Below are 15,295 nucleotides of genomic sequence, written 5' to 3' on the forward strand. Positions count from 1 at the left end.
ATCTATTAATTTTTTGCCTTTTTTAGGCAGCAGTTTAATGTTTAAATGCCACTAGCTTTAATATTTTTTACAACTGGCACATTCCTTAGTTTTGTGGAATTAACATTATATTTCTATTTGTTTAATGACTTAAAAGGGACCTCACTATCTACATAGTTTGGCTTATAACATAATTCAATAAAGGAATCTTCATCAAATGTCTACTGGGCGTAGGAGATTACAGATATTCAGTGTAAGTAGGGTATTCATTTTTTCATAAAAAAAGGCAAGATTTACTGACTCATAGACTTGTACTTTAAACGTCACAATGGGAATGGTAATGATAATGTTTACTCGGCTAATGTTTCCTTATTAAACCGGGGCACTTTTTAAGTCAGACACCTCATAATAGTGTAGCATTATTTCTTCCCCTAAATTCCGTACCATTTTGACATGTTTCTCTCAAAATGAGGAACAATTTCAGTGAACTTCACGGGCTTTCGGATTGATTCCAGAGCTGCGAATGATTGAGAAGTGTATTAATAACTTGTAGAAGGTACTCTTTTTAAGATCAGGACGATTACTGCAATGTCATCTAGGTAAATCAAAGATTTTAGATATGTGCTTGACAGCATATCCTCAAGGGTATTTTGTCAAAGTCCTTCAGGGAATTGGTTAACTTATCACAACGTTATACTTCTTAATCACTCTCTCTCTCTCTCACACTCTTTAAATGTCCCCCTACCTTCTCCGCTGACTATTTGTGGGTCCCTGTCACCTTTTCCGCAGATACACTTCTTCTCTTGCCTCTTTTGTTCTTTGGTCTTCCTCTGCTTCTCCCCAGTATCCGCTCTGTTAACTAGGCCTCCCCGACGAAGCCTCTGCGCACACCCTCTTCACCAATTGGAGGGATTGTTCTTGTGGTGTGTGTCGTGGCTCCGCTCTTTGCAGAAGTACTCCAAGAGGCCAAGACGGTTTTGCGGGGAAAGGGAGGTGTTTTCAGCAAAAGGTATTAATGATGCAAATTTTTACATGATCAGGAAATTATTGTTTTGGGCTGAAGTTTTGGCATCCAACAGTACTAAGAATGATGGCTGCAATTTTACATTTAGTTACAAAAGTGTGAAATTCAGTATCGTTAGGTAAATCCTTAAACCTAAATGTTATTAATAGAATTAGAGTATCTGAAAACTGTTTTGGATTATGAAAAAAAAATATATTTTTTTTTTATAGCTTATAGTTGCTTTCCACTCAAATAGGACTGTTAACTACAAAAAAAAGCCGGCACTTTCACGTGTGTGATATTTGGCATAATTAATCTTAATATGAGATCTGCAAGGTGACACTGTGGAAAGCTAAAACAATTATCCTTGGGAAAGGATGTCACAGGCTCCTTATTAAGAGATCGGCATGCTTAAAGCATGAAAGATAATGGAGAAAGTTCCAAGTACATTTGTCTCTGACATTAATAAAATAGATATGTCCCCTACTTTTATTTGTGTTTCTCGTATTCAGTGAAGCATGGCCTAATGAGCTTTAATGCTCTCCGAGGTTACATTCCAACACCCACTGTGGAATGTTCCGAAGATAGACAATAATTCAAAGGCCGGCTTGTCCTTTACATTATACCCCATTACCAATAAAAGACTCCGTTTTACATTACAAGCTGTTACAAACCGTAATATCATCACAGTTATTATTTTACATTTTACTAAGTAACTGGTTACTTAATTTTAAACGGGCTTTATTAGGGAAAGTACCTTAAGGCAATAAATAATTTTAATTTAGGTCTGCTAAGTATAATGCTGTTCTACAACTGCCAGCACTAATCTTATTATTTTACAGAAGAAAAGATGATATTGAGAAGCAAAGCTTATATATTGTCTGTATTATTTGCTTTAGCAATATTCTACACAGAGTCGAAAAAAACAAAAGGAAATAAAATATACTCCATACAACTAAAAGGGACATTCCAGCCATCGTACTTTAATGCATATGATAGTTGTCACCTTTAACATTTTTTGCCATGCAAATTCATAGAAAGGGTCAACCGGGTAGCTCAGACCAGGCCCGGACTGGCCATCGGGCACACCGGGCGTTTGCCCGGTGGGCTGGGCCACGGCAGGGCCGCATTGACTTAGGGGCTGATGGAGCTGCAGCTCCAGGCCCCTATCCTACCTACGGCCGCATTAACGCAGGGCATAAGGGGCACCTGCCCCTTAAGCCCGCCGCAACTGCGACCGGGTCCGCCACTCTAAGGGGCCGGGAAGTCCCCACCAAGGCCGACCTTACGGGTCTGCGGCCGCACAGGGTTTAAATTAAAACATCGGGGGTTTTTTAACTTTATTTAACATCCTCCATGTTAAATAAAGTTTTTTTTAACTTTATTTAACATGGAGGATGTTAAATAAAGTTGAAAAAAAACCCCGATGTTTTAATTTAAACCCTGTGCGGCCGCAAACCCCTAAGGCCGGCCCTGGTGGGGGCTTCCCGGCCCCTTAGAGCAGGACCGGCCTTTGGGGTGTGCGACCGCACAGGGCGTCACACTCTAGGGGGCGGTCCGCACCGGGTGCCGCTCATCAGGGGGTGCCAACTTGCGGCACCCGGCACCCCTCCAGAGACGGACAGTAATGTCCGCCGCTGGAGGAGCAGGCTCGCAAGGGAGCAGTATCGGAGGTCTTTAACAGACCTCCGGTTCCCTTGAGTGATTTTAAGCCGGGTTCAACCCGGCTTAAAATCACTCAAGGGAGCCGGAGGTCTGCTAAAGACCTCCGATACCGCTCCCTTGTGATCCGCGCGGCAACAGCTACTGTGCGCCGGGGTTCGTTGTTAGATCCCGGCGCACAACACTGAAGCCGCGCCCACCGCTGTCCGTGCCTTCTGAACCGGAAGAAGACAGAGAAGACAGAAGAACTGAAGAAGAGGAGCGAAGAGGAGGAAAAGGAGCTGTAAGGAGAAAAGAGGAAAGGTAGGAAAATATTCAGTGAGAGTGGATTAGTATATATGTTTGGATTGGTATTTATGTGTGTGGATTGGTATATATGTGTGTGGATTGGTATATATGTGTGGATTAGTATATATGTGTGGATTGGTATATATGTGTGGATTGGTATATATGTGTGGATTGGTATATATGTGTGTGGATTGGTATATATGTGTGTGGATTGGTATATATGTGTGTGGATTGGTATATATGTGTGGATTGGTATATATGTGTGGATTGGTATATATGTGTGTGGATTGGTATATATGTGTGTGGATTGGTATATATGTGTGGATTGGTATATATGTGTGGATTGGTATATATGTGTGTGGATTGGTATATATGTGTGGATTAGTATATACGTGTGGATTGGTATATACGTGTGGATTGGTATATACGTGTGGATTGGTATATACGTGTGGATTGGTATATAGGTGTGGATTGGTATATAGGTGTGGATTGGTATATATGTGTGGATTGGTAAGTGTGTGAGAGTGATGGGTGTTATGCTGTACCATTTCCAATGTCTTTTTCATGATCTAATTATGCTCTAAAAGTACATCATAACTCCCATCACTCTATACTGTTCCATACAATGGCAGAGCTGGGAGGCAGAGGCCTTGCACCCTCACCGCAGGACTCCTGAAAGGTAAGTGAACTTCAAAGAGGGAGAGGGTAGATAGTTAGGAGGGGGTAGATAGGGAGAAGGGCGTGAGACGGGGGAAAGGGGGTAGATAGGGGGAAAGGGGGTAGATAGGGGAGAAGGGAGTGCGAAGGGGTAGATGGGGCAGAAGGGAGTGAGAAGGGGTAGATAGGGCAATCATACTCCTATCATGCCAAGTCTGCGAGTACATCCTGGAATCTGGGTATGCCTGGGCATGATAGGAATGTGATTGCTGTTAACAATCATATATATATACATATAATATTGTTTTTTAATTGTTTTGTCCTATTTTGGTGTGTTACTTACTTTAAATAAAAGGGTTTTTTTTATGGTGTGGGGAGGTCATATTCGGTTTCGGACAGGTAAATGCTGCATTTTCGGTTTCAGTCCAGAATTCGTTTCGGTGCATCCCTACTACTAAGCCAGACAATGAAGTGGTAGGCCTACACCACAACAATGTTTGGCGTAGTATATAGTGATTGGGGTTATGCTGCACTATTGTCAATGTCTGGCTCAATGTATAGTGATAGGGATTACGCTGTACCACCGTCAATGTCTGCCTCAGTATATAATGATAACAGTGAGAAGAGGCAGAGGTGGTAGATAGTATTACAGGGGGATAGATAGTGAGAAAGGGGAGTTTTGTTACAAGTTTTTATTCCTTTCTTTTTTTGGGATGGGGGGGCACCAGAGGAGTAGTCCGCACAGGGCGCCAGAACACCTAAGGCCGGCTCTGCCTTAGAGTGGCGGACCCGGTTGCAGTTGCGGCGGGCTTAAGGGGCTCTGCCTTAATGCGGCCATATAGGCCCAGTCAGTCCGGTCCTGACTGGGCCTATTTTAAGGTAGGAGCCTGGAGCTGCAGCTCCATCAGCCCCTAAGTCAATCCTGCCCTGCCACAGGCGCGGTCGCAGTTGCTGCTTGCTCTGGCAACAAGGTAAATAGGGTGAGGGAAGGGGCTGCAGTGAGAAGGGGCAGAGGGGGGTTAGGTAGTGAGAAAGGGGGAGAGGGGATAGATAGAGGCGGTACATATTGAGAAGTGGGGAAGGGGGTTACATAGTGAAAAGGGGGAACATAGTGAGAAGGGGCAGATAAGATGATGAGAGGGGGTAGTGTGAATGCGTATGAGAATGAATGAATAAATGTGTGGATGAATTGTGTGAATGCGTATGACAATTAATGAATTCATGTGTGGATGAATTGCTTGAATGATTTGTGAGACTGCATTAATGAATGTGTTAATGATTTGTGTGAATGATTAAATGCAAAGATGGTACATGAAGGGTGGGCTTTAACAATAAATAAATAAATATGGGCTGCTCAGGCTTAAATGCCCGGGCCTATTTTTTGTCCCAGTCCGGGCCTGGCTCAGACCATGTATTAGTAGATTGAATGGCGGGTGAAAGAGTCTCTCATGGATGCTCAAGTGGAGCACCCACTCCAACTATAAAGCAAGACAAAAAGTGACAAAACGCTGATTTTGATAAAGCGCCTTAGGTGCGAAAAGTGTTAAGCAGATTCTCTGTTCTAGTGGCTGGTGTGTTTTTGGTATTTATTTTTTCTTTGTTTCATATTTTTGATATTTTTCATGTTTAATATAAACTATGAACCCTAATAAAGGAATATTTACACTTTAGATACACATTGTTGGACTCTTTCATCTTAATGGAATGCCAGCGTTTCACTTTTTGTCTTGAAAAAATAATTACTGCTTAAAATTTGTGCTAGTATTTTATATGATGTGCATATATATATCATGGAATCTTTAGGCCAAATCTTAGTGTGTCAAAACAAAGCTGCAGAGAGCATCAGCAGTTGTGTGTCAGATGCGATGTACAGTAAACATGTACACACAGGGGAATAATTTTTTTTCCAACATAAATGCAAGAATAAATAGTTTTTTTTAAACATTTGTTACATAATGCAAAATGTGCAGTGCTGTCATTTGCACATTGGTATGTAAGAGAGTATGTGCGTACACAATACACTTCTTCTAATCTTTAATGGATAGGATTTCAGAGGTTCATATATAATAGCAAATTGTGCTTACTGCTAGACATGACATGTAGACAGACAAATGATAATTGTGGATCTAGTACTACACTTACTTTCATCAAAAGACAATATAGTGTTCTGACAGCATATAGATAGATGGGACAATAGGAGGACTGTTTGCATTATTATTAAAGGTATTTCAGCTAAAACTGTGTTATACCGCAAAAAATAAAAAAAAAGGTTCTTTATTGCTATGTTTCAGTTTATTTTTCCTGCCTATAGTATGCCCTTGGAGGACACTTGGAATGGAGAGAAGCATCATGTGTATTGGGGGGATTCCCACTGCAGTGACCAGATAAAAGGCAACAGAGAACTCTCTCAGCTCCTCTATGTGTCTCTGATTACTGATGAATGAGAGTGCAGACTATGACATCATATAATGGCACATCATTCATCCCTGCACACATAGGCTGAAGAACCACAAGGGCATAGTCTCAACAGCACCCTTAGAATGTCAGACCTTCCAAGTGTCCCTGTGATTAGGAAGCGCAGTCCCCCTTTTGTGGAGCCAAAACCCATAGTCCCACTTTATTTTTTTATTTATAATGTTTATTTGCACATATGGTCACCTCTTTAGGGACATGGTCATTTACGCAGCATCTAAAGCACCTTATAACAGATAATGTCTCACTCTAGAAGTGTATTATATTTTGTAAAAATCATTTTAATTAAAACATAGCTGTGCACAACAAAATAAACTCACCATAATTGCAAGAATATATTTGCTGTAAAGAAAGATTGCATTCTATTCTCCTATATACTTATGTATTTCCCAGAAAAATAGATGATGCCTTGGAGGTCAAGGGGTGAAATGTTCACCAAACACAGCAGTTTCGTGAAGATTAAAAACCACATATCTCTTAATAGAAAATTGACTTGGACACCTCTATGGATATAAAAGTATTGCCTTTAACTAACTGTGTGGACTTAGATTAATAAGTCAACAGCAGTTGGTGGAATCTGGCTGATCTACTCTACAATGTAGCTTGGATAAGACAGAAGACATTGGTGGCAGTCTTTAATGTGAAGGACATGCTATCCTTTGTTTTTGGCTTATTCAAGCAAGGATACGAAACTAATTCAGTAAAGAAAATAAAACTAAAATGTATACCCAGCAATCTTGACATGAATCTAGATTTATTCTTCATGACATATTTTCTAAAGCAATCAAAAGGGCAGAGTTCTGTCTTGAAAATGACAGCAATATTTATCCTTTTCCAACAACCTTGACTTTTGTACGAGTCCATCATTATCCCCTCTGGAGCTAGCAATTTAGCATTCAAAAACACAAATAATAATAATAATACTTATATTAATATTAATTGGCAATAAATTAATGATTCAGTACCTTCTTATAAAGTTAAACATGGGAAAAGAAATGTACAGTTCTAATATCAGACCCTGCATGCTTTTTAGATAGTCTGGTGCTCAGAGACCAATTTCTGGTTCACAATGCTTAAGGAACCCAGTTTAGTCTTCATAGAGATGTGAATTTCCCATACTGTTTAGTTTAAGTGATAGTCATTTAACACAATATCGCAAGCAAGAAACATTAGACAAGGGAACAGGACAGTAGGAGGACATATTATGACCAGCAGACTAAAGTTCTTAAGAAATATGAGAGGTAGTTCCTCTTGTTCCACAAGCAGACCACTAAGTACAAAACCATCAATTAAGACCTTCAATAATACAACTGTTGGCACTTGCAAATCTAACTTGTGTAAGAGTAATTCAAACATGCTTCTTTAAAATAAATCATATCTTTAAGTTTCATATGACAGATTTGTTATTTCCATGATACTTAGTGTAGGTAAAAAATAGCCTAGTGCTTCCATTTAGAAATACAATATAAAATCTAGGAAATAGCCAACTATGCTCATTTCCTGAAATTTATTATTTCATTTCAAAGTGAGGAATCAATTCTTCTTATGACGGCACACGCCTTAATAGAATTCCTAAAACGTATACAAAAATAGAACAAAAGTACTCTTATTAATTTAATAGTGTACGGCGTCTGTATGCTTCTTGGAAAATGAAGGGAAAAAAATAAATAAAACTTGTCAAACTAAATTGCTATACGTGATATAACCGACTGATTTCAGAAAGGGTGCAAACAGAGCATCTGGGAAGCTCTTGAAACATAACATTTACATTTTAACCATTAAAACAACAAATTAATAATAGAATTTACACAAGCATGCATTTGCAATAAATTAATAAAAAATATATTTACAAGCCAGCCAACAGTGTACATATGATAACTTGTTATAAAGTGGTCTTCTTAAGACACCATTTGGTATTTATAAAATAAGTTATTTTAGCAAATAATTCAAAACAAATAGCTGGTGGGAATATTAAGGCCTAGAACCTTTAAGAACAATCAGTATTTACCATACCTGGGAACTCTCCGGGTGTGACCCGGAGATTGCCGGGTGAGCGCTGCTCCTCTGGTTCTCCGGGTCAAGACCCGAATGCTCCAGGTCGCGGGAGCTGGGCGTGTCACGCCCCGCTCCCCGCCTATTTTTTCCTTTTCATGGGGGTGTTTCCCCCCGACGTCAGTGGGAAGGCCCAACGATGTCAGCGGGAACTCCCCCACGTCAGCGGGACCGCCCATCCCACCATTTTGATTTAAGCAGAATAGTTAAGCAGAATAATTCATCTCACCAAGCTGTGAAGTTAATTCAGCTGTGCTTTTGTAGCTTCAACATGGCAACCTTGTGTTGCACTGAAGCTGTGAGCTAGGATATGATGTCATGGTAATCTGCTTCAATGCATTGCAAGAAGGTAAGTCTATGTTCCTGTCCCAGTCCTAGTTCAAACATGCTCTTTTCTACTTCTATGGATCCCCAACCCACTATTAACCATGCTTTCCCAACAAAGGTGTCCTGATGTGGGCACCTGTAATTAGAGAGTATGGATTATTGGGTACAGGAGATAATGCTTCACAAGGGCCCCAATAACATGCATAAAGGGCCAGACTAGCAACCCAGGTGCCCAATGGCACAGAGGCAATTGCCTCCACAAACACCTTAAAAGAGGAGAAAAATGTTTGTAATTAGGGCGGAGATGGGAAGTTTCGTGAAAACAGACAAAATAGTGGGAATATGGAGTCTCCAGAAACACTGTATTTTAGCTAAGAGTCTAACCTTCCTCATGGAAAATATGACACTGCCTGATGGATTTGAAACTTACTATGATAACAATGTGCCCCTTCTCATCCTTCTTGTACTGGACCAGAGGGTATCTTATTTATTTATGATGCCTGAACTGTCACTCGGTTGCCTTGTTTAATAAATAAGTAGTATGCTCCCAAGGCCCTACAGATGGCTAATTTAGAAACATTTTGCAGTAATGATGTGTTCATTTGAACGGCAGAGGAACAGATACACCTACCAAGATTTTCTTTTTAAACAGAGGGAAAGATGCATCAATCACAATACATTAAGTTTAAGGATTATTGTTTGGTGTCTTGTGCATTTATTTGGCAGCAGTTGGGCAGCATCTGAGTTGACTAAACGTTTGGATTTATTTCCACCTATTGTTTGAAGCTTAATTAAATTTTTTTTTACTAATAAGGGTAAAGGTTTAGAAACCTTTGTTCTGTAGTTTTTGAATCAACTGTTTTGGGATGTAGGTTCCCCCAGTTAACCCTTTCTTACCCTAAGGGGTGGTGGCATTAATCTTTTGTTTTTACAACTTAGTCTATAAACCCTTTGATGGTATTTTTTGTTTTGTTGTTGGATCTCTCCCAGTCACTCTGGCTGACTGTGACCCGTGCCTGGATATGAGTGTGGAGGGGGAACACCCTTTGCAGGACTGATCTCTGTACTGAGACACAGGATCACCAAATTCTGGGACAGAGCACCCAGATCAGAACTCTTCCATGTGAAAAGGGCCATGTTGGAATTAAGGTATGGTAAAATTGAAAGGAAACTGAGAGTCAGTGCTAAAAAAGTACCATCACTATAAAAGTAATTTCTGGGTGGCATATAGTGTCCAATGAAGCTATTTGAATATTCAAAATCCAACTTTATTTACCCAGAGATTTGCAGCCATGAATACTTGTTCCTGTGTGATAAAAAGTAATGAGGGGGTGTTCCATTTTGTCAACAGTGTAAACTTTTGATTTATATGAAATAAACCGGCTTATATAGTACATGACAGCGTACGGTATACCTTACCTTGAAAGGAAGGTTTCTTTCCGTGATAGGACTTATTGGGAGTGAAGTTGTACTACTTGCTGGGCTCATGTCAGCACTCTATAAATAAAACAGATAAAAATTGGTATTCACAGCTTGAATCTAAAACATCATATAAAATAAGAAAGGAGATTTCTTTCTTCAATGTCAAGAATGTGCTAAACAAATTTTACTTTGTTTATTTTGCAACCTAACATCAAATTTACATCATCATTTTACAGCTTCCATGGTTGCTTTACAAGTTGAACTGATTTCCAGTCAAAACATTTCGAAGACCTGTGACAGGCTGCCTTCCTTTTCTTTGAGACTTCTGATAACCGTAAAAGACAAAGTTGTCCTTTAAGTATAAACATTTTAATATGACAACAATGAATAGTTAATGCAACATTCAAAAAGTATATAAACAAAAGTTGTGTCTGTCAGACTGTAGACGCTAAGGAAAACAACCAGAATCAAGACAAGATGATAAAATAACAGAAACAAAGGACCTAACGGCAAATAGGGGCCAATGGACTGATAAAGGCAATGTGGTCTCCTGGCCATTGAACCTTTAATCTTTTGTCTTAACTTTTGTTATAGCTTTATACCTATACATTGTATGCTTAAATTCCCTCACTGAATCTGCCACTACGACCTATGTTTATAAAGTATTTCACCTATTAAGACTGAGAATGGTTAAATCATAGCTACATCCCTGACCCAACAGATTAATGTAATCTCCATTGACTATAATTGAAGTAATACCCTTTAATTATACTCAATGAAGGATGCATATCTCATTCACTTAATTTTCACTCATGTTAATTTGCAAACAACTTGTATGTTAATAAAAACATCAGTTGCTTGGCCAGTTATGGTATGCAAGTAGGTACAACTAACCCTTAACTCAACTGATGACTCAACCTTTCAGTAAACAGACCATGTGTGTATATATGGACTTGATTATTCAACAGTGAAGATTTACAAGAAAAACTAAAATGATTGAGAGATTGCTTTGGTGTTTGGTGAAGACCCTTATATTACATTACCCCCCATGCTTAACTATGGAGTGTGTACATGACTTGACTGCAAACTTTTCAGTTTTATAAATTACCAGTAACATTACCTTTGGCGCATATACAGCTGTCTAATGTTAAATACTGAGCATGGTGCCAAATGATTCTGTTCATGCTAACCCTTAGCTGAATTGATAACTAGAACTTTTGATGTGTTGGCCGTTGAATATGGTTTTATCAAATAGGAGAAAAAAAGTCAGATTTACATTTTGGCAACTGTGGTACACTTTGTTTTCTTTAGGAACCTGTGTGATTTTTGTGGGGGTGGAGAAACACTGGGATAAAGCAGGAAAACCTATTTTTTGCAAAAAACATTTTGTGGGTGTTTTTAAAGTGTAGGGGTGCCAAATACTCCCAAGTACGACCCTGGCACCACCAATGCTCTTTTATGTATAACCAAATGGGATAACCAAATCATATATTCTAAAAAATCCATGATCCATTATTTTTCACTCAGGCAGATGAATGGTATTACAGAGAAGTTGGGTATAACTCTCTATCCCTAACCCAGAAAAAAGTTCTGGGACTATATACCAATAAGGGTATAGCTGTTATCAACACCATCTTCATCGCAATCATCATCATCACCTCCATCATCCTGTTTGTATTTATAAAGCATGAACAATGGAATTGTTTCGGTAAATAAAAGCAAAGCTCTACAAGACCGTGACACTAGGACACTAGGACAATTGATATGAATCATTCCGTATTTTCAATCAATTTGTCCTTTCACGCATTCAAATACTGCACTGCCAACTGTCTCGATACAATCATATAAATCCACCTGACAAGCTGCTGTTGACAGCTGTCAACCATTTGATCCCTCTCTCTGAAGACTCACACATTACCTACAGATGATATTACTCAAGATGACAGATACATATCAAGCTCAGGAAGGAATTAAACTTAAAAAATCTGAAGATCACTTTTTTTGTAAAAAAAAAAAATTGACAGAGGAGTCCTTCATAGCCCATAGCCTATTTTTAATAAATATGCAGGAACAGTTTATCTAAACAGTATCCTAATTATGCAGCATTGTAAAGTCGGGCAGACTACCTATTGCATCTCATTTAAAAACTTGTGCTAGTTTTAATGAGCGTCAGGAAAATGATTTTGGTTCATGCTGTGCAATCTTTACACAGTGTTATATCTCGCCCAGTGCAGATTCTGTGCACAGTGGATTCCAATAAGGAATTGTTTTGGTGGCTGGCAACATTTTACATTGCAGTACAGAATTAATTCCTTCATTTACCCTTGGGTATGTTCTGCTTTGTATCTAACTTATGTTACAACATACAAAGTCCTGAGTCCTGGGATATGGGTAGTCGCATAATGGCGTGGGAAAGTATTAGAATAAAATTTGTTGATGGCTTTTTGTGTTTTCCATTTTCACTGCCAATGTTGCAATATATTTATAATTCTGCCACGAAGATCTTCCTTTATTTTACTTTTTTAATGTAAATGCAAATCTCTGGTCTAAGCTCATTTGAGAATGTACTAACTTAAAAATTGTTTTAAAACAATTTTATAAAATATATTTGCTATTAAACACAACTGTTTTACTTAGTAAATGCAAGGAAAGGATATATATATATATATATATATATATATATATATATATATATATACTTTGCATTACTATACTTAGGGTGTTCCTCTCAGGGAACCAGTGTCCGTAGCAAGGTTTGCAAAGTCCACAGAACATCATTAAATTGTCCACCACAGACCCCAGTAAATGTCCACCTTGAGCAATGTTGGTGACTCCGGTGTCCTTGGTCTTTTTCTACTTGTTTGCTATGCCTGGTCCATGTAGGTTTACATTCCCTCACTGTATTGGTCCCTACCACTTCTGATAGGATGCTGTTTCATTTATCTACCACACTCTCAAATAAATAAAATAAACAATATATGCAGCTATAACAAATACCCAATAAAGCAACAGTTTGTCTTGGGTATTTTTCACAGCTGCATATATTGTTTATATTTGAGACGGTGGTAGATAAATGAAACAGCCTCCTATCAGAAGTAGTAGGGACTAATACAGCGAGGGAATATAAACCTACATGGACCAGGCATAAAGCTATCCTGGATCTAAGACAAGACAAAGGATCGATTGAAGTCTTTAGATCAGGACTAAATGGGCTGAATAGTTCTTATCTGCCATCAGATTCTATGTTTCTATGACCAGGGATGAAAGGTGGCCATGGAGTTTTAAGTACTCTCACAGTGTGCTGACAGGCGTATCCAGTTGGTAGCCACACACTGCCAAACCCAAACTGCTGTTGGTCTCAGTAAGGATAAGTATGGGGTGCTATGGACCAGGAGCCCGCCGGCTTTCGTTCTGCATATTCATGGCACAAACTGAGAGAACAGGAAAAGCTTGCAGGTGGAACCTTATTCAGAGGAGTGTTGTGCCTTGTGGTGTCACTTCTAAGGACAAACCTTATTGATCTGCTATTTGTCACACAAATACAATAAAGTGTTTCTCTTTAAATGATTTTTTTAGAGCGCATATTTTAAAGCAGCAGCTGATCTGCTTTAGCATGCGTGCTCCTTTATATCTTCATAGCTCTGGGATAAAAATAATGTAATTTAATAATGATATATCACCTTGGGCAATATAAGATTGATTTGTGACGTATTCTGAAATGTAATTCCTTAAAATACAGTATATGAGATATTTCTACTGGATATACAGCTGTTTGATTAAAAAAAAAAAAACCTAATTACGTGTGATTTTTAGCTTAAACTCTCCAGTGAAAAGACAGTAAACTATGAATCATGTCATTGCTGTCTAATCTGCTATTTTTATTTATTTTTTCCCCCTGTAATCTTTGGCATTTTCTCCATATCCGTGTAACTATTCATTGGCTATAGAGCACAGCAAATATCATAGCTGAGTAGGTTTTTTATTAATCTTTGTCTTTCTTGGCTTATCTTCATCACTCTCCCTAGAAGCTACTTCAAATACTGTAATAAAGTCAGCCTGTCAAGATTATACTTTTATGAAGGAATACTGTAGAACAAAATGTTCCCCTCAAGATGTTTTTGACATGAATAAAAAATATATATATATACCAACAATTGGTCCTATAGTATTTGATATTGATTTCAGAGAATCAGTCAATGTTATGGCTGAAAAAGAGCTGGGGGCTGGGGTTCAGCTATCACCAACTTGAAGTTTGGCTGGTATTAAGTGAATGTAGTAACCCTATTGTCATAGATAGACTCATGCTGTTTTTTTTGGGCATTCCAGGCAAATGGAAATTAGGCTAATCAACTCTAGCCCAGTCCATATAATAATTACCAAACTATAAGTATACATCGATGTAAAGGCCTAAAGTAGAGAAAATCTCCATATTTTGGACCTTTGGGATGCAGAAAACAGAAACGTATGGGATATCGAGTCAATAGATCCTGGACCTGTGGTGGCCTTCTATATCACGGCTTTGTAAATACTTTATCAGTACTGCAAAAGGTAAACTTTGATATAATCCCACCTCTGGGTCAGACAGTCAGCCAGTGGGGACAAAAATCTCACGTAACGCTCTAAAGTCACTATGAAAGGTTTTGCATGAATTTCATATAAATAAAATATGTACCTTAAATAAATATAGGTTTGTTAAGCTGTTTATAGCTAGAAGGGTCTGCAAAGAAATTTGAAGGTTTAGACATAAGTATTCCTTTCTGCAAAGAGAACAGACCTGCAGCACTATCGAAACTCAGAGCAATCCACAGTAACAGAGGCATTACTGGGGGCAAGTAAAAGAAACAGACATAAAGGTGACGGTTACCATCTAATGCATGGAAAATATGAAATCACGTAAATGAAACACGGAAACATACACTCAGATGGCAGGTAAGAACCATTCAGCCATTCTAGACTGCCTATGGTTTTCCATGCTGTAAAAATGAACCAAAGTCACATCTATTACCTGTCAATTTTGTCAGTTTTCTCCACTGCAGGAAGAACAAAGAAGTATAAAAGACTTGTAGGCTTTCTATCAGGATTCAATAGCCCTTTATGACAGGACTACATTGTGGAGGACGATTGCTGCTTTATAATACATAATACATTTGAGAAAAAAGACAATTTTAGGTTTATTTATTTTGTTACCTTGTTTATACAGATATTACAAGCAATGTGTACTATACAGAAATCTACACAGAATCCATGGATAGACTAGATCCCCAGTCCCTGTAAAAATTAAGATGCCTTACATTTCTATGTGCTTTTAAATGGAAAAAAAACCTTTTACTTTCATCTAGCTATCAAATCATAAGACTTCCTATTGTTTAACCGTTTTCTAAAATGTTGAATAATCTGCATATTTTGGCAGTAAAGACCCTTATTCTTCCATTT

At 38.5% G+C, this 15,295-nt stretch overlaps 1 protein-coding gene across 1 annotated transcript in view; it reads right to left on the bottom strand.

The window, feature by feature from the left end:
- The window catches only part of LOC149284099 (serine-rich coiled-coil domain-containing protein 1-like), a 304,267-nt gene that overhangs the window by 86,898 nt on the left and 202,074 nt on the right, over nt 1-15,295 (bottom strand). Inside the window, exon 6 of the mRNA XM_089497149.1 lies at nt 9,860-9,937. Within this exon, the coding sequence (XP_089353275.1) occupies nt 9,860-9,937 (78 nt within the window). The remainder of the gene's footprint in view (nt 1-9,859; nt 9,938-15,295) is intronic.

Source organism: Sceloporus occidentalis, unplaced genomic scaffold (genome assembly GCF_023333645.1).
Source record: "Sceloporus occidentalis isolate IW3139 unplaced genomic scaffold, rSceOcc1.0.p SCAF_99, whole genome shotgun sequence".
Taxonomy (NCBI): domain Eukaryota; kingdom Metazoa; phylum Chordata; class Lepidosauria; order Squamata; family Phrynosomatidae; genus Sceloporus; species Sceloporus occidentalis.